Here is a 19,498-nt window from a genome sequence, read left to right as displayed (position 1 = left end):
CCTATTTAACCTTCTAGTTCCCACATGGTTTTGTGTTTGTTCTTTGTTTAGTGTTCAAGACTTCTGTGAGCTGGTGTGTTTTCCCTGCGTGGAAATGTTGTTTCTTTTCGAGTAAAGTACGTATTTTACTCAGTTCTGTATCCTGCGCCTGACTCCGTCCTAACCGCTGCACATGGACACTTAACATAGACATGTTTTTCAAGTGTTTCAACGATTGATTGCAACTTTCGATGACCTCACCACTGCCCTCTTGCATGTTATTTTTTCGATTTATCAAATAAGAGCGCAGCGTCACGATGACAGCCAGGCCCTGTTGATAAACTGCACTGCTTTTACTTGATGTGGTGTTCAAACAGTGATTGATGCATTAGAGAAACTAGACGGTGACCTCACCTGGCCTCTGTCACAACAACCGCATACCCCATGTGCTTCTGATTGTTGGGCTGGTTGTAACACAATTCCTGGGCAAGAAGTGACTGAAACATTCCCCCAAGAATCTCAGTAGCTTGCTTTATTTTTTTGTGCATGTTTTTTTTGGGGGGGGGTTGTCTCTTTGGAACATGGGCTGACAAGTGCTATGGCATGTTTGCTCATTGCTTTACTGACTTGCTGTTTTAAAAGGGTGGTTCACCACAAAATCACAGGTTAAACATTGTTTATATACCTGTTATATGCACTAGGAGATGCATGGAAATGTTTTGTCTAATTCCATCTCATTATTTGATGCCGTACAGAATCAATAAAATCCTCACTGAGAAAACACAACCTACAGTGTCAATGAACCAATGTGTTGTAGACAGACACATGAGTGGCACAGCAGTCTAAGGCACTGCATCTCAGTGCAAGAGGCGTCACTACAATCCCTGGTTCAAATCCAAGCTGTATCACATCTGGCTGTGGTTGGGAGTCCCATAGGGCAGTGCACACGTCCGGGTTTGGCCGGGGTAGGCCGTCATTGTAAATAAGAATTTGTTCTTAACTGACTTGCCTGGTTAAATAAAGGTTACATTTAAAATAAAATAAAAAACAGAATGGTCCGAGGGCAGCGGTAGCCAACCCTGTTCCTGGAGTGCCACAGGGACTGCAGGATTTTGTTCCAACTCGGGACAACACCTGGATGGAGGCACAATGATTTCGCTACACCCGCAATAATATCTGCTAAACACGTGTATGTGACCAATCAAATTTGATTTGACACCTGACCAACTGAGTTAATTGATCTGTTCAGTGATTGCCTAAATTCAACACACCTGGTCTTCCAAGTCGGTTAAATCAAAAAACATTCACTTCAGGACTAGGATTGCCTACCGTTGTATCTGAGACAAAAAGTTGTTTATTCATTTAAAGCAGCAATATCTAACTTTTTGGGAGACTGACCAAATTCACACAGAATTGTGAGTTATAGATCTGTCATTCTCATTGAAAGCAGGTCTAAGAAGTGGTAAATCTGTTCTGTGTGTTATTTCTTAATTTTAGCTTTTGCTTTTTACACAAGCTTCAAAAATCTGAAAATGCAATATTGGTTATAGAGAATATATTTAACAGCGATTTAGATGGTACAATGATTCTCTCTACACTATACTTGCTTGTTTTGTCACAAACTGAAATTAGCCAAACCATTAGATACTGCATCTTAGTTTTATTTTGGTCCTAGTGTTGCCATGATTGAGGCACAAATACATTGTGGCATCAGACTTCTTTTGAATATTGTTTATTTTATGCGCCAGGCCTTGAATCAAAGTCCAGTACTGTCCGTTTAAATCTAGAGGTGGGAAGGACCTAACCAAGGGGGAACCTGCGAGTGTGTACGTGTGGCAGCTATGCGGTGCATTCGCCTCAACCGAATACGCGGATCACACGGGCTGTCAACCTTTTGTGGAAAATGACGAAAATCACAGTAGTCAAAACCAAGGCTTATCCCGACCAGAAGCCTGGCACGAGTGGACTGAGGAAAAGAGTGACAGTCTTTCAAACTAATGAGCACTATGCGGAGAACTTCATTCAAAGCATTATCTCTTGCATCGAACCAGTGGAGCGTCAGCCTGGACTGCTCGTAGTGGGAGGCGACGGAAGGTTTTTCATGAAAGATGCCATTAAGTTGATCATCCAGATCGCCGCTGCTAATGGGGTCAGTAATAATACCATGGCCTCACCCCCAAACATGTATATCATTAGCAGCTAGCCTAGCGTCTTTGACAGCTCCCGGTGTTGACAGTGACCGCTCCAATCAGTGGTACATTGTAGCGCTTCATCAGTTTTGAAGTTTGTCGGATACATTGTTGCCAATGCCGATACGTTATTTTATTTTGGATACAGATGGCAATTCCATTTTATAACTAAATTAAATTTAACTTATTGCCATTGTCGGACTACCACAGTTGGGGCCCCACCACCCTAAATAGTTTTGTAGGATACAAAAAAACTACGAAATTAGCTAACTTACTGCATTTCTACACATTTTGTCATGAGGCTGAGTTTTGCAATTTTAATGATGATTTCCTACAATTTTACTTTTTTTCATGGTGTAGTGCATTTGTTTTGCTGTTTTTATTCACAGTTTGCCATGAGGCTGAGAGAACATTTAGCAGATTCAAAACACATTTCCAGCAATTCTACAAATGTCGCTATCATATGCTGGAGGGAGGGGGGGGGGGGGGGCTGCTGACCTGGCCTTCGTTAACAGAACTGTGGGAATGCATTGTCCGACAGGCTGTGGATGAAGAACGCTGTCTACCGTTGTCCTTGCTAGCTTCCGTTGTCACCCCCTCCTCTTTTTCTGTGGGGTTTATCAGCAGTTGGCATTCAAAGTGCATTACTTCCATCTAATTTACTGGAGCCCTCCCCGCCTCCTGTCTGTGTACCGGAGTCCTAGCTTAACAATGGACCAATAGAAGTATAATGAGGGGTACCTGCAGCTGCAGGAAGGCCCATTTGCAGGAGCGCCCTGAATTGCGGGCCACAATTGCACCCTTCTCGCTGAAAACGCCAGAGCGGAGTTCCCACATCCGGTTTTCTTTTAAGCCCTGTTACCTTAGGTTATTTCAACCCTGGTCTGATAGTTTCCAAATAAAAGTTGTGCTTACTAACCTTGCTGATCTTTTGATGAAGTGCACAGAAGGGAGATGGCATGGTGCCCTTTCCCACGTTGATGAAAAACACCACCATTCCTTTCCCATTATGTAGCCTAAGCAGTCAGTGGACACTTCCTTGCCATGCATGTTTAGTATACGAACAAAGACAGCGGTTCTCTGCAAGGTTGTAGTAATTGGAAAAAGTGCAGCATTGAGGGCTTGTTTCATAAGGAGACAGTCAGTGGCACAGCTGGGTTCTGTTCATTCCCTCTGCAACTTTAGAGGAAAGGTCGTTGTGGTGGTATGCTGTCACGGAGCCCAGGCATGACATGAGCACTAGTGACACTGACCTCCTGGCTGAACACAATGTTCAGACAGACCAACGTCATTATCACACCATATAGCTCCACTATGATCTGTCCCATATAATCCTGCACAAAAGGAACATGATCATCAGAACTCTTCTTATTCATGATGTATAACATATTGCTTCTTTTATTTACAGTACCAGTCTAAAGTTTGGACACGCCTACTCCTTTAAGGTTTTTTTTTCTTCTTTTTACTATTTTCTACATTGAAGAATAATAGTGAAGACATCAACTATGAAATAACACATGGCATCATATAGTAACCAGAAAAGTGCTAAACAAATCAAAATATATTTTATGAGATTATTTGAAGTAGCCACTCTTGGCCTTAATGACATATTTACATACTCTTGGCATTCTCTCAACTAGCTTCACCTGGAATGCTTTTCCAGGGAGTTCCCACATATGCTGTGCACTTGTTGGCTGCTTTTCCATCACTCTGTGGTCCAACTCATCCCAAACCATCTCAATTGGGTAGAGGTCAGAATAACCCCCCCCCCCCCCATACCAGGGTTACCCAAACTTGGTCCTGGGGCCCCTGTTTGGGTGCATGTTTCAGTTTTTGCCCTAGCACTACACAACTGATTCAAATAATCAAAGCTTGATGATGAGTTATTTGAATCAGCTGTTTAGTGCTCGGGCAAAAAACAAAACATGCACCTGGGGGGTTTAGGAAAACCCTGCCCTCGACATGGTTTACTTTCCATCCTCTCCCATGTCACTCAGCTGCTTGTTTAGCACCCACATAGCAGCCTGACCCCACCAATGGCGAATTGTGTTGAATCTGTACACTCTTCTATTTTCATCCTTACGTGTGTCGACTGGATAGGTCAATGTAATATATGACTTACAGTTTAATATATAAAACATCGGAGAATGATAATTTACCCATTGTTCTCTCCATCCCTTCCTCCCTCTCCTGTCTCCATGCAGATAGGCCACCTGGTCATTGGTCAGAATGGCATCATGTCCACCCCCGCTGTGTCCTGTGTAATCCGCAAGCTCAAAGCCGTGGGAGGAATCATCCTCACGGCCAGCCACAACCCCGGTGGCCCTAAAGGAGACTTTGGCATCAAGTACAACATCGCCTCCGGAGGTGAGATGGGACAGGAGGGAGGAAGAGAGATGAATTGGAGAGGTTGAAGACAGGAAGGGGAAAGCCATAGGGGGAGAAAGGCCAGTGAGACATGGGGAAGAGGAGGGAGGCAAGGAAGGGGGAAAAAAGGGGAGAAAGGCCAGTGAGACATGGGGAAGAGGAGGGAGGCAAGGAAGGGGGAGAAAGGCCAGTGAGACATTGGGAAGAGGAGGGAGGCAAGGAAGGGGGGAAAAAGGGGGAGAAAGGCCAGTGAGACATGGGGAAGAGGGGGAGGGAGAAAGGCCAGTGAGACATGGGGAAGAAGGGGGAGAAAGGCCAGTGAGACATGGGGAAGAAGGGGGAAAAAGGGGGAGAAAGGCCAGTGAGACATGGGGAAGAAGGGGGAAAAAAGGGGGAGAAAGGCCAGTGAGACATGGGGAAGAAGGGGGAAGAAAGAGAAAGGCCAGTGAGACATGGGGAAGAAAAAGGGGAGAAAGGCCAGTGAGACATGGGAGAAAGGCCAGTGAGACATGGGGGAAGGGGAAAAAGGGGAGAAAGGCCAGTGAGACATGGGGAAGAAGGGGGGAAAAAAGGGGAGAAAGGCCAGTGAGACATGGGGAAGAAGGGGGGGAAAAAGGGGAGAAAGGCCAGTGAGACATGGGGAAGAAGGGGGAGGAGAAAGGCCAGAGACATGGGGAAGAAGGGGGAAAAAAGGGGAGAAAGGCCAGTGAGACATGGGGAAGAAGGGGGTAAAAAGGGGGAGAAAGGCCAGTGAGACATGGGGAAGAAGGGGAAAAAGGAGAAAGGCCAGTGAGACATGGGGAAGAAGGGGGAAAAAGGGGAGAAAGGCCAGTGAGACATGGGGAAGAAGGGGGAAAAAAGGGGAGAAAGGCCAGTGAGACATGGGGAAGAAGGGGGAAAAAAGGGGAGAAAGGCCAGTGAGACATGGGGAAGAAGGGGGAAAAAAGGGGAGAAAGGCCAGTGAGACATGGGGAAGAAGGGGGAAAAAGGGGAGAAAGGCCAGTGAGACATGGGGAAGAAGGGGGAAAAAAGGGGAGAAAGGCCAGTGAGACATGGGGAAGAGGGGGGGAGAAGGCCAGTGAGACATGGGGAAGAAGGGGGAGAAAGGCCAGTGAGACATGGGGAAGAGGAGGGAGACATGGGGAAGAAGGGGGGGAGAAAGGCCAGTGAGACATGGGGAAGAAGGGGGAAAAAGGGGAGAAAGGCCAGTGAGACATGGGGAAGAAGGGGGGAAAGGGGGAGAAGTGAGACATGGGGAAGAAGGGGGAGAAAGGGGAGAAAGGCCAGTGAGACATGGGGAAGAAGGGGGAAAAAAAGGGGAGAAAGGCCAGTGAGACATGGGGAAGAAGGGGGAAAAAAAGGGGAGAAAGGCCAGTGAGACATGGGGAAGAAGGGGGAGAAAGGACCAGTGAGACATGGGGAAGAAGGGGGAGAAAGGCCAGTGAGACATGGGGAAGAAGGGGGGAGAAAGGGGAGAAAGGCCAGTGAGACATGGGGAAGAAGGGGGAAAAAAGGGGAGAAAGGCCAGTGAGACATGGGGAAGAAGGGGGAAAAAGGGGAGAAAGGCCAGTGAGACATGGGGAAGAAGGGGGAAGAAGGGGGGAAAAAGGGGAGAAAGGCCAGTGAGACATGGGGAAGAAGGGGGAAAAAAGGGGAGAAAGGCCAGTGAGACATGGGGAAGAAGGGGGGGGGAGAAAGGCCAGTGAGACATGGGGAAGAAGGGGGAAAAGGGGGAGAAAGGCCAGTGAGACATGGGGAAAAAGCCAGTGGGACATGGGGAAGAAGGGGAGAAAGGCCAGTGAGACATGGGGAAGAAGGGGGAAGAAGGGGAGTAAGGCCAGTGAGACATGGGGAAGAAGGGGAAAAAAGGGGAGAAAGGCCAGTGAGACATGGGGAAGAAGGGGGAAAAAGGGGGAAAGGCCAGTGAGACATGGGGAAAAAGGGGAGAAAGGCCAGTGAGACATGGGGAAGAAGGGGAAAAAGGGAGAAAGGGGAGAAAAGGGGGGAGAAAGGCCAGTGAGACATGGGGAAAAAGGGGGAGAAAGGCCAGTGAGACATGGGGAAGAAGGGTGAGACATGGGGAAGAAGGGGGGGAGAAAGGCCAGTGAGACATGGGGAAGAAGGGGGGGCCAGTGAGACATGGGGAAGAAAAAGGGGAGAAAGGGGGAGAAAGGCCAGTGAGACATGGGGAAGAAGGGGGAAAAAGGGGAGAAAGGCCAGTGAGACATGGGGAAGAAGGGGGAAGAAGGGGAGAAAGGCCAGTGAGACATGGGGAAAAAAAGGGGAGAAAGGCCAGTGAGACATGGGGAAGAAGGGGGAAAAAAGGGGAGAAAGGCCAGTGAGACATGGGGAAGAAGGGGGAGAAAGGCCAGTGAGACATGGGGAAGAAGGGGGGAAAAAAGGGGAGAAAGGCCAGTGAGACATGGGGAAGAAGGGGGAAGAAGGGGAGAAAGGCCAGTGAGACATGGGGAAGAAGGGGGAAAAGGGGAGAAAGGCCAGTGAGACATGGGGAAGAAGGGGGAAAAAAGGGGAGAAAGGCCAGTGGGGAAGAAGGGGGAAGGGGAGAAAGGCCAGTGATCACTGAGACATGGGGAAGAAGGGGAAAAAGGGGAGAAAGGCCAGTGAGACATGGGGAAAAAAGGGGAGAAAGGCCAGTGAGACATGGGGAAGAAGGGGGAAAAAAGGGGAGAAAGGCCAGTGAGACATGGGGAAGAAGGGGAAAAAAGGTGTGAAAAGCCAGTGAGACATGGGGAAGAAAGGCCAGTGAGACATGGGGAAGAAGGGGGAAGAAGGGGAGAAAGGCCAGTGAGACATGGGGAAGAAGGGGGAAGAAGGGGAAAAGGCCAGTGAGGGAGTGAAAGGCCAGTGAGACATGGGGAAGAAGGGGGAAAGAAGGGGAGAAAGGCCAGTGAGACATGGGGAAGAAGGGGGAAGAAGGGGAGAAAGGCCAGTGAGACATGGGGAAGAAGGGGGAAGAAGGGGAGAAAGGCCAGTGAGACATGGGGAAGAAGGGGGAAAAAAGGGGAGAAAGGCCAGTGAGACATGGGGAAGAAGGGGAAAAAGGGGAAAAGGCCAGTGAGGAGAGAAAGGCCAGTGAGACATGGGGAAGAAGGGGGGGGAGAAAGGCCAGTGAGACATGGGGGAAGGGGGAAAAAAAAGGCCAGTGAGACATGGGGAAAGGCCAGTGAGACATGGGGAAGAGGGGAAAAAGGTGAGGCCAGTGAGACATGGGGAAGAAGGGGGAAAAAGGGGAGAAAGGCCAGTGAGACATGGGGGAGGGGGAGAAGGCCAGTGAGACATGGGGAAGAAGGGGAGAAAGGCCAGTGAGACATGGGGAAGAAGGGGGAAAAGGGGGAGAAAGGCCAGTGAGACATGGGGAAAAAAAGGGGAGAAAGGCCAGTGAGACATGGGGAAAAGGGGAAAAGGGGAGAAAGGCCAGTGAGACATGGGGAAGAAGGGGAAAAGGGGGAGAAAGGCCAGTGAGACATGGGGAAGAGGGAGAAAGGCCAGTGGGGGAGAAAGGCCAGTGAGACATGGGGAAGAAGGGGGAAAAAGGGAGAAGGCCAGGGGGGAAAGGGTGGACATGGGGAAAAAGGGGAGAAAGGCCAGTGAGACATGGGGAAGAAGGGGAAAAAAAGGGGAGAAAGGCCAGACATGAGACATGGGGAAGGGGAGAAAGGCCAGTGAGACATGGGGAAAAGGGGGAGAAAGGCCAGTGAGACATGGGGAAGAAGGGGGGCCAAGAAGGGGAGAAAGGCCAGTGAGACATGGGGAAGAAGGGGGAAGGCCAGGAGACATGGGGAAGAAGGGGGAGGAGAGAAAGGCCAGTGAGACATGGGGAAGAAGGGGGAAGAAGGAGGGGAGACATGGGAAAAAAAGGGGAGAAAGGCCAGTGAGACATGGGGGAAGAAGGGGTGAGAAAGAAGGGGGAAAAAGGGGAGAAAGGCCAGTGAGACATGGGGAAGAGGGGGAAAAAGGGGGGGGGACATGGGGAAGAAGGGGAGGGGGAAAGGCCAGTGAGACATGAGACATGGGGAAAAAGGGGAGAAAGGCCAGTGAGACATGGGGAAGAAGGGGGAAAAAAGGGGAGAAAGGCCATGGGGTGAGACATGGGGAAGAAGGGGAAAAAAGGGGAGAAAGGCCAGTGAGACATGGGGAAGAAGGGGGGAAAGGCCAGTGAGACATGGGGAAGAAAGGGGGAAAGGGAGAAAGGCCAGTGAGACATGGGGAAGAAGGGGAAAAAAGGAAAGGCCAGTGAGAAAAGCCAGTGAGACATGGGGAAGGGGAGGGAGAAAGGCCAGTGAGACATGGGGAAAAAGAAAGGGGAGAAAGGCCAGTGAGACATGGGGAAGAAGGGGGAAAAAGGGGAGAAAGGCCAGTGAGACATGGGGAAGAAGGGGGAAAAAAAGGCCAGTGAGACATGGGGAGGAAGGGGGAAAAAAGGGGAGAAAGGCCAGTGAGACATGGGGAAGAAGGGGGAAAAAAGGGGAGAAAGGCCAGTGAGACATGGGGAGAAAGGCCAGTGAGACATGGGGAAGAAGGGGGGAGAAAGGGGAGAAAGGCCAGTGAGACATGGGGAAGAAGGGGAAAAAAGGTGAGAAAAGCCAGTGAGACATGGGGAAGAAGGGGGGAAAAAAGGGGAGAAAGGCCAGTGAGACATGGGGAAGAAGGGGGGAAAGGGGAGAAAGGCCAGTGAGACATGGGAGAAAAGCCAGTGAGACATGGGGAAGAAGGGGGGGAAAAAGACATGGGGAGAAGGGGGAGAAAGGCCAGTGAGACATGGGAAGAAGGGGGGAAGAAGGGGGAAAAAAGGGGAGAAAGGCCAGTGAGACATGGGGAAGGGGGAAAAAAAGGGGGAAAAGTGAGACATGGGGGAGGGGGAAAAAAGGGGGAGAAAGGCCAGTGAGACATGGGGAAGAAGGGGGAGAAAGGGAGAAAAAAGGGGAGAAAGGCCAGTGAGACATGGGGAAGAAGGGGGAAAAAGGGAGAAAGCCAGTGAGACATGGGGAAGAAGGGGGAAAAAGGGGGAAAGGCCAGTGAGACATGGGGAAAAAGGGGGAGAAAGGCCAGTGAGACATGGGGAAGAAGGGGGAAAAAGGGGGAGAAAGGCCAGTGAGACATGGGGAAGAAGGGGGGAGAAAGGCCAGTGAGACATGGGGAAGAAGGGGGAAAAAAGGGGAGAAAGGCCAGTGAGACATGGGGAAGACATGGGGAAGAAGGGGGAAGAAGGGGAAAAAAAGGGGAGAAAGGCCAGTGAGACATGGGGAAAAAAGTGAGACATGGGGAAGAAGGGGGAGAAAGGCCAGTGAGACATGGGGAAGAAAGGCCAGTGGGAAAAAAAGTGGAGAAAGGCCAGTGAGACATGGGGAAGAAGGGGGGAGAAAGGCCAGTGAGACATGGGGAAGAAGGGGGGGGGGGAGAAAGGCCAGTGAGACATGGGGAAGAAGGGGCCAGTGAGACATGAGAAAGGCCAGTGAGACATGGGGAAGGGGGAAAAAAGGGGAGAAAGGCCAGTGAGACATGGGGAAAAAGGGGGAGAAAGGCCAGTGAGACAAAAAAGGGGAGAAAGGCCAGTGAGACATGGGGAAGAAGGGGGAAAAAGGGGGAGAAAGGCCAGTGAGACATGGGGGAAGGAGGGGGAAGAGTGAGACATGGGAAGAAGGGGGAAAAAGGGGAGAAAGGCCAGTGAGACATGGGGAAGAAATGGGGAGAAAGGCCAGTGAGACATGAAGGGGGAAGAAAGGCCAGTGAGACATGGGGAAGGGGAGAAAGGCCAGTGAGACATGGGGAAGAAGGGGGGAGAAAAGGAAGGGGAAAAAAGGTGAGAAAAGCCAGTGAGACATGGGGAAAAAGGGGGAGGGCCAGTGAGACATGGGGGGGAAAAGGGGGAGAAAGGCCAGTGAGACATGGGGAAGAAGGGGGAAAAAGGGGAGAAAGGCCAGTGAGAAGGGGGAGAAAAAAATGGGGGGGAGAAAGGCCAGTGAGACATGGGAAGAAGGGGGAAAGAAAGGCCAGTGAGACATGGGGAAGAAGGGGGAAAAGGGGAGAAAGGCCAGTGAGACATGGGGAAGGGGAAGAAGGGGGACAAAAAGGGGGAGAAAGGCCAGTGAGACATGGGGAAGAAGGGGGAAAAAAAGGGAGAAAGGCCAGTGAGACATGGGGGAAGGGGGGAAGAAAGGCCAGTGAGACATGGGGAAAAAGGGGGAGAAAGGCCAGTGAGACATGGGGAAGAAGGGGGAAAAAAAGGGGGAGAAAGGCCAGTGAGACATGGGGAAGAAGGGGGGGGGAAAGGCCAGTGAGACAAGGGGGAAAAAAGGGGAGAAAGGCCAGTGAGACATGGGGAAGAAGGGGGAAAAAAGGGGAGAAAGGCCAGTGAGACATGGGGAAAAAGGGGGAGAAAGGCCAGTGAGACATGGGGAAGAAGGGGGAAAAAGGGGGAGAAAGGCCAGTGAGACATGGGGAAGAAGGGGGAAAAAGGGGAGAAAGGCCAGTGAGACATGGGGAAGAAGGGGGAAAAAGGGGAGAAAGGCCAGTGAGACATGGGGAAGAAGGGGGAAAAAAGGGGAGAAAGGCCAGTGAGACATGGGGGAAAAAAGGGGAGAAAGGCCAGTGAGACATGGGGAAAAAAAGGGGAGAAAGGCCAGTGAGACATGGGGAAGAAGGGGGAAAAAAGGGGAGAAAGGCCAGTGAGACATGGGGAAGAAGGGGGAAAAAGGGGGAGAAAGGCCAGTGAGACATGGGGAAGAAGGGGGAAAAAAGGGGAGAAAGGCCAGTGAGACATGGGGAAGAAGGGGGGAAAAGGGGAGAAAGGCCAGTGAGACATGGGGGGGGGGAGAAAGGCCAGTGAGACATGGGGGAAGGGGGAAAAAAGGGGAGAAAGGCCAGTGAGACATGGGGAAGAAGGGGGGGGAGAAAGGCCAGTGAGACATGGAGGCCAGTGAGACATGGGGGGAAAAAAGGGGGAGAAAGGCCAGTGAGACATGGGGAAGAAGGGGGAAAAAAGGGAAAGGCCAGTGAGACATGGGGAAGAAGGGGGAAAAAAGGGGGGGGCCAGTGAGACATGGGGAAGAAGGGGAAAAAGGGGAGAAAGGGTGAGACATGGGGAAAAGGGGAGAAAGGCCAGTGAGACATGGGGAAGAAGGGGGAAAAAAACATGGGGGAGAAAGGCCAGTGAGACATGGGGAAGAAGGGGGAGAAAGGCCAGTGAGACATGGGGAAGAAGGGGAAAAAAGGGAGAAAGGCCAGTGAGACATGGGGAAGAGGAGGGAGGCAAGGAAGGGGGAGGGGGAGAAAGCCAGTGAGACATGGGGAAGAAAGGGGGAGAAAGGCCAGTGAGACATGGGGAAGAGGAGGGAGGCAAGGAAGGGAAAAAGGGGGAGAAAGGCCAGTGAGACATGGGGAAGAGGGGAAGAAGGGGGAAAAAAGGGAGAAAGGCCAGTGAGACATGGGGAAGAAAGGGGGGAAAAAAATGGGGGGAGAAAGGCCAGTGAGACATGGGGAAGAGAGGGGGAAAAAGGGGGAGAAAGGCCAGTGAGACATGGGGAAAAAGGGGGAAAAAGACATGGGGGAGAAAAAGGGGAGAAAGGCCAGTGAGACATGGGGAAAGGCCAGTGAGACAAGGGGGGAAAAAAGGGGAGAAAGGCCAGTGAGACATGGGGAAGAAGGGGGAAAAAAGGGGAGAAAGGCCAGTGAGACATGGGGAAGAAGGGGGAAAAAAGGGGAGAAAGGCCAGTGAGACATGGGGAAGAAGGGGGAAAAAAGGGGAGAAAGGCCAGTGAGACATGGGGGAAAAAAGGGGAGAAAGGCCAGTGAGACATGGGGAAGAAGGGGGAAAAAAGGGGAGAAAGGCCAGTGAGACATGGGGAAGAAGGGGGAAAAAGGGGAGAAAGGCCAGTGAGACATGGGGGACAAAAGGGGAGAAAGGCCAGTGAGACATGGGGAAGAAGGGGGAAAAAAGGGGAGAAAGGCCAGTGAGACATGGGGAAGAAGGGGGAAAAAAGGGGAGAAAGGCCAGTGAGACATGGGGAAGAAGGGGGGAGAAAGGCCAGTGAGACATGGGGAAGAAGGGGGAAAAAAGGGGAGAAAGGCCAGTGAGACATGGGGAAGAAGGGGGAAAAAAGGGGAGAAAGGCCAGTGAGACATGGGGAAGAAAAAAGGGGGAAAAAGACAGGGGAGAAAGGCCAGTGAGACATGGGGAAGAAGGGGGAAAAAAGGGGAGAAAGGCCAGTGAGACATGGGGAAGATGGGGGAGGGAGGCAGTGAGACAGGGGGAAAAAGGGGAGAAAGGCCAGTGAGACATGGGGAAGAGGGGGAGGGGGGAGGCCAGTGAGACATGGGGGAAAAAGGGGGAGAAAGGCCAGTGAGACATGGGGAAGAAGGGGGAAAAAAGGGGAGAAAGGCCAGTGAGACATGGGGAAGAAGGGGGAAAAAAGGGGAGAAAGGCCAGTGAGACATGGGGAAGAAGGGGAAAAAGGGGAGAAAGGCCAGTGAGACATGGGGAAGAGGGGGAAAAGGGGGAAAGGCCAGTGAGACATGGGGAAGGGAAAGCCAGGAAGGGGGGGGAGAAAGGCCAGTGAGACATGGGGAAGAGGAGGGAGGCAAGGAAGGGGGAAAGCCATAGGGGGAGAAAGGCCAGTGAGACATGGGGAAGAGGAGGGAGGCATGGAAGGGGGAAAGCCATAGGGGGAGAAAGGCCAGTGAGAGATGGGGTAACATTTAAACTTTACTTAGCAAGGTTTAGGATGCCTAGTGATGGAGCGTGGCTGTTTTACATAATATTTCTCTAGCCTCTTCTTATTGTATGTGTCTGTCTCCAGGTCCTGCGCCCGAGGGAATCACAGACAAAATATTCCAGATCAGCAAGAGCCTAACAGAGTACCACATCTGCCCCGACCTCAAGGTTGACATCTCCAAGATCGGCAAGCAGACCTTTGAGGTGGACACATTCAAGCCCATGACAGGTACAGCAGGATGGGCACGAATTCTTCTCAACTGACAGGGATGGGTTAGCTTGGAGACAAACCTGGGAGAAGCTCACTGGTACAAATCCTTGGGCAAGGCACTCAAGTTCAGGTGTATTATTGCAATCAGTAAAGTATGTGTATGTCTTCTAGTTGTATGTCTTCTCCTAAGTCTAGAAACAGGCTACATAAGCAATAAGGCACAACGGGGTGTGGTATATGGCCAATATACCACAGCTAAGGGCTGTTCTTAGGTACAATGCGTAGTGCCTGGACACAGCCCTTAGCAATGGTATATTAGCCATATACCACAAACCCCCGAGGTGCCCTCTGGTGTACGGTCTGATATACCACGGCTTTCGGGCCAAAATCAACATTCAGGGCTCGAACCACCCAGTTTATAATAGTTAGTACATCTAATCGAATCCTAACTGCTGTTTGTCCTCTACAGTGGAGATCGTGGACTCTGTGGAGTCCTATGCTGAGATGCTGAGGGGAATCTTCGACTTCAATGCCCTAAAACAGCTTGTGTCTGGAGCCAATCACATTAAAGTCCGTCTGGATGCCATGCACGGAGGTACTCTATATATACTGTAGATCACTGATCCGCTCAGCTGACAGCTGTATGATACCACAGGTCCCTCTATTGACAATGATCTATGTGCTTGTAATGCCTTGTCTAAATGTTTGTGCTATAGCATTAGCTACAAGGTAGAGATGGTGGTAGGTAGCCTGACGATTACGAGCATTGGGCCAGTAATCGAATCCCAGAGCCGACTTGGTGAACAATCTGTCTGTGCCCTTAAGCAAGGCACTTAACCCTAATTGTTCCTGTAAGTCACTCTGTATAAGAGCGTCTGCTAATTGACTAAAATGTAATGAATTTGATTCCTGCTCTCAGTAATGTTTATCTTCAGTACTGTGTGACTTATTGTCCAATAGTGTGATTTCTCAACAATGCTGTTTTCAGATCAGATAGATTCCCAGCAGAGACGCAATGCACTGTACAGCCACGCAATGCTCTGTACAGCCACGCAATGCTCTGTACAGCCACGCAATGCTCTGTACAGCCACACCTCCCTTCATGATAACCTTTACCCCCTTCAGTGGTTGGACCCTACGTGAAGAAGATTGTCTGTGAGGAGTTGGGCGCTGCCGCCGACGGTGCCTTCAACTGTGTCCCCAAGGAGGACTTTGGTGGTCATCACCCTGACCCCAATCTGACCTACGCCTCTGACCTGGTCAACGCTATGAAGGGAGGAGATTACGACCTCGGAGCCGCCTTTGATGGTGACGGTGTAAGTTGACAGTCAGGGGAGCCAGTTAAATATTTCAGTCCCATCTCATCCTTGCATAGTTCAAATATAGGCTCCAGGTCTCGTTCATCACTCGGCTGAAGGCAGCTTGGAATCGAGGCTATTCCAGGCATGACCCGTGTCCATAGTACCAGTCCTTGAATCATCCCACAATCCAAACCTCTTTATATCTCCTGCAGTCTGTTCAGATGCTGAACTCTCCTCTGTTCCCCTACCCTCTGCTCTCTATTCCTACCCTCTCCTCAGGATCGTAACATGGTTCTTGGAAAGCATGGCTTCTTTGTCAACCCTTCTGACTCTGTGGCCGTCATTGCAGCCAACATCACTTGCATCCCCTACTTCCAGAAGACTGGGGTCAAAGGTCTGGCCCGCAGCATGCCCACCAGCGGAGCTCTGGACAAGTGAGCCTAACGTCCACTCCACGCAGTCCATTTCGAGCTTCTTCTTGATTGTACCTTTTTAATTTTGTTTGTTTATGACATTTATTTTACTGGGACAGTGCACATTAATCAGCATTTCCGTTTCCTCATTAATGTTTAACTGGCGGAGTTAGCTAAATAGTTCATTTGAATATCCTATCGCTGTGCCTCAGTGTGGCTAAAGCCTTGAAGATGAATCTGTATGAGACTCCTACTGGCTGGAAGTTCTTTGGCAACCTGATGGACGCTGGCAAGCTGTCTCTGTGCGGAGAGGAGAGCTTCGGCACTGGTGAGTTAGGAGGACTGGGATCTTAACGTTTAGGTGACCAGGGCCATGGCAGAACAAAAGACGGTAGACACCCACTAAAATAACACACAGTTGTTTACATTGTCAGTTGTGTTATGAACTTTGTTATTAACAGCCTCCAGCCACATGGCATGATTTTTGTTAAGCTTACCAGCCTACATAGTGAGCATTGCTCTCTTTTCCAAAGACCAGCATTCTAGTTATACAGCATAATGTAGCTTTGTATGCATTATATCAGCTCTAGTAGTTTGATAAAGAGAGTCAGAGGTGTTACATGGTTCCAGTCAGTTGGGCAAGGCACTGTGGTAAGAGGTGTTTGTACATATCTTCCCCTCCTCTCTTCATTGTTTACCAAAGGCTCTGATCACATCCGTGAGAAGGACGGCTTGTGGGCGGTGCTGGCCTGGATGTCCATCCTCGCCCACAGGAAGCAGAGTGTGGAAGAGATCATGAAAGACCACTGGAACAAATTTGGCAGGAACTTCTTCACCAGGTTAGTGGTTGAACTCTCCTCCCCTCCAGTGGTGCAGTCAAATCAAAGCAGATTGGTCACATACACATGGTTAGTAGATGTTAATGTGTAGCGAAGTGCTTCTAGTTCCCACCGAGTAGTAATATCTAACAATTTCACAACAACTACCTTATACACACAAGTGTAAAGGAATGATTAAGAATATGTACATAGAAATATATGGATGAGTGACGGCCTAACGGCATAGGCAAGATGCAGTAGATGGTATAGAGTACAGTATATACATTTGAGATGAGTAATGTAGGGTATGTAAACATTATATAAAGTGGCATTGCTTAAGTGACTAGTGATACATTTATTGCATCCAATTATTAAAGTGGCTAGAGATTGAGTGGCTGCTGCCAACATAGACTCAATGTTAGTGATGGCTGTTTAACAGTCTGACGACCTTGAGATGGAAGCTGTTTTTCAGTCTCTCGGTCCCAGCTTTGATGCACCTGTACTAAAGGTCGATCGATTATGATTTTTCAACACCGATACCGATTATTGGAAGACCAAAAAGGCAGATACCGACTAATCGGCCAATTTTATTTATTTATTTGTAATAATGACAATTACAACAATACTGAATGAACACTTATTTTAAGTTAATATAATACATCAATAAAATCAATTTAGCCTCAAATTAATAATGAAACATGTTCAATTTGGTTTAAATAATGCAAAAACAATGTGTTGGAGAAGAAAGTAAAAGTGCAATATGTGCCATGTAAGAAAGCTAACGTTTAAGTTCCTTGCTCAGAACATGAGAACATATGAAAGCTGGTGGTTCCTTTTAAGATAGGTCTTCAATATTCAATTGGATCCCCCGAGCTGACATAGGAACCCACCGTTCCTAGGCCATCATTGAAAATAAGAATGTTTTCTTAACTGACTTGCCTAGTTAAATAAAGGTGTAAAAAAAAATATTGGCAAAAATCGGTGTTCAAAAATACAGATTTTTTTTTCTGATTGTTATGAGAACTTGAAATCAGCCCTAATTAATTGGCCATTCCGATTAATCGGTCGACCTGTACTGACCTCGCCTTCTGGATTATAGCGGGGTGAACAGGCAGTGGCTCGGGGGGGTTGTTGTCCTTGATGACCTTTTTGGCCTTCCTGTGACATCGGGTGGTGTAGGTGTCCTGGAGGGCATGTAGTTTGCCCCCGGTGATGCGTTGTGCAGACCTCACTACCCTCTGGAGAGCCTTAAGGTTGTGGGCGGAGCAGTTGCTGTATCAGGCGCTGTACCAGTTGCTGTACCGTCCCGTCTACACCGGGTGTAACCGTCCCGTCTACACCGGGTGTAACCGTCCCGTCTACACCGGGTGTAACACTAACCCCCGCCCCGTCTACAACAGGTATGATTATGAAGAAGTGGACTCAGACAAAGCCAACACCATGATCAAGGAGCTTGAGGCTAAGATGTTTGACAAGTCCTTTGTGGGCCAGAAGTTTTCATCGGGAGACAAGAGCTATGAGGTGGCTGTCTCTGACAATTTTGCCTACACCGACCCTGTGGACGGCAGCGTCTCCAAGAACCAGGTGAGAGACGGGACCAAAAAGGCATCTAGAGAGAGGCATCCCAGCATGGGACATGGGTGTGGTGGATACAATTCTGTCAGTACATGTTCATGATAAAGAGTGATGGATCGTTATGACAATATTATTGTGATATTAATAGTTCATAGAATGTTGATAGATGACCAGCACATTTCCTGCAAATATAGACTTGAAGCTTCACTAGAGGCACATATAATTATTAGTTCTGCTCCATATTCCCAGTATATTGAGTTCCTCCTTAGTTATCTCTCTCTCTGTGTCACTCAGGGTCTGAGGATTGTCTTCTCCGACGGCTCCAGGATCATCTTTCGTCTCAGTGGGACTGGCAGCGCTGGTGCGACCGTCAGGCTCTACATAGACAGCTATGAGAAGGACCCCGCCAAAATCTACGGCGACGCACAGGTAAGACCTGGGGGCTGAGGAGCAGCAGGGCTCTTCTCTGATTGGATGTGACAGGATCATTTTAGAGGCATAGTGGGGGAGCTCTTGTACTTGTCATGATGATTCAATGGAAGATGAAGTATTTCTACACCCACCACACACACACAAGCCTGGCAGCTAGCTTGTTTTGGGTCGTCGGGTCCAACAACAGTGCCTTTATGAATTCTTAGTTGACTTGAAGGAGAAGGAATGTTTGGCTAAGAGTTGAGTCATGGTTGATATCAGGCCACGGGGAAGAAAAAAATGGTCGAAAAGCACAGAGTTGCCACTTCATAAAATCATTCTGAGTGGTCTGGGCAGGAGGGACAGACTGATGGAGTGAGAGACAAACTGACAGAATGTTGGAAAAAAACAATCATTTTGGATAAGGAGGCCTTCTATGGCACAGATTAATTTAGGACCATTTCTATTGCTTACAAATCTAAAAGGATTGGATAGGTGAAAGCATTATGGTAGCGGCTCAGCTTGGCTTGTTCCAGGGCTAGTTGGACTTATGTGTTCAGTCTGTAACTATAACATAGACGTCAGTGGGGTTATAGGAAGAGGTTATGACCGAGTGAGACTGGAGTGTAATGTTGACTGGCTTCCTCAGGTCATGCTGAAACCTCTGGTGGAGATTGCGTTGAAGATCTCTGGGCTCCATGAGAAGACCGGCCGCACCGGGCCCACTGTGATCACATAGACTGCTGGCCCTGCCCCCCACTGTGACCACGTAGACTGCTGGCCCTGCCCCCCCCCACTGTGATCACGTAGACTGCTGGCCCTGATCAGGCCCTGTCACACCCTTCCAGGTAACTCTGTCCTATCAACCGTTCCACGTGTGCCTCTGAAGAACAACCTCACCTCACTTGTACCATAAAGCCATCCAAACAAAAGCTTAAAATGTAACACTGCCATTCACCATGAATAAAACTTCCTTACAAAATAATATTGTCGCACTCATGTGTATTTATTTGGGAAATGTTAAATAAATATATATTTCAATATACATTTATTAGAATTTCTTAGGGAAGACACAAAAGCAGTATGAACAGTAAGTTTTGTTGTCCGTAGAATTCTACATTTAAGACAGACCCGAAGTCAGTGACCAATGTCAATCTCTCCCAGCATGCCTGATCTAGCCAATCAGCTGAGAGATCAGTGCTAGGATGTGATTATGGTGGTGAGATCAGTCAACCAGCTTGGGGACATACACAGTCAATTTTGATGCCAGAGGGCCTGGTTTGGGGGCAATCCAACTATGGAAACACCGGAGTAGCTTAATGATGCTGCATGTGTAGAGGCAAAACATTACTGTGCTGAAGCTTAGTGCTGCAGCCACGCAGAGGTTAAACAAACAGCTCCTGGCATCAGGTGGGTCTAAGCCTCGTAGGGCCTCTCTGAAGAAGAGTATATTGACTTCTGCTGGGCTGGGAGGTATCAGACAGACATTTCCCCCCTTACCAT

General features: G+C 49.4%; 1 protein-coding gene across 1 annotated transcript; it reads left to right on the top strand.

Moving 5' to 3' along the window:
• Positions 1-1,804: 1,804 nt before the first annotated feature.
• pgm1 (phosphoglucomutase 1) lies at positions 1,805-18,970 on the top strand. The gene is made up of 11 exons (XM_064933241.1): positions 1,805-2,128; positions 4,373-4,535; positions 13,352-13,495; positions 13,947-14,072; positions 14,603-14,793; positions 15,058-15,212; positions 15,404-15,519; positions 15,895-16,030; positions 17,410-17,593; positions 17,879-18,013; positions 18,645-18,970. The coding sequence occupies exons 1-11, from the start codon at positions 1,883-1,885 to the stop codon at positions 18,732-18,734; spliced, it is 1,686 nt and encodes a 561-aa protein (XP_064789313.1). The 5' UTR covers positions 1,805-1,882; the 3' UTR covers positions 18,735-18,970.
• Positions 18,971-19,498: the final 528 nt, after the last annotated feature.

This window comes from Oncorhynchus masou, chromosome 24 (assembly GCF_036934945.1).
Source record: "Oncorhynchus masou masou isolate Uvic2021 chromosome 24, UVic_Omas_1.1, whole genome shotgun sequence".
NCBI classification, from domain to species: domain Eukaryota; kingdom Metazoa; phylum Chordata; class Actinopteri; order Salmoniformes; family Salmonidae; genus Oncorhynchus; species Oncorhynchus masou.
The sequence above is the reverse complement of the archived record's forward strand: the minus strand, read 5'-3'. Positions and strand labels throughout refer to the sequence as shown.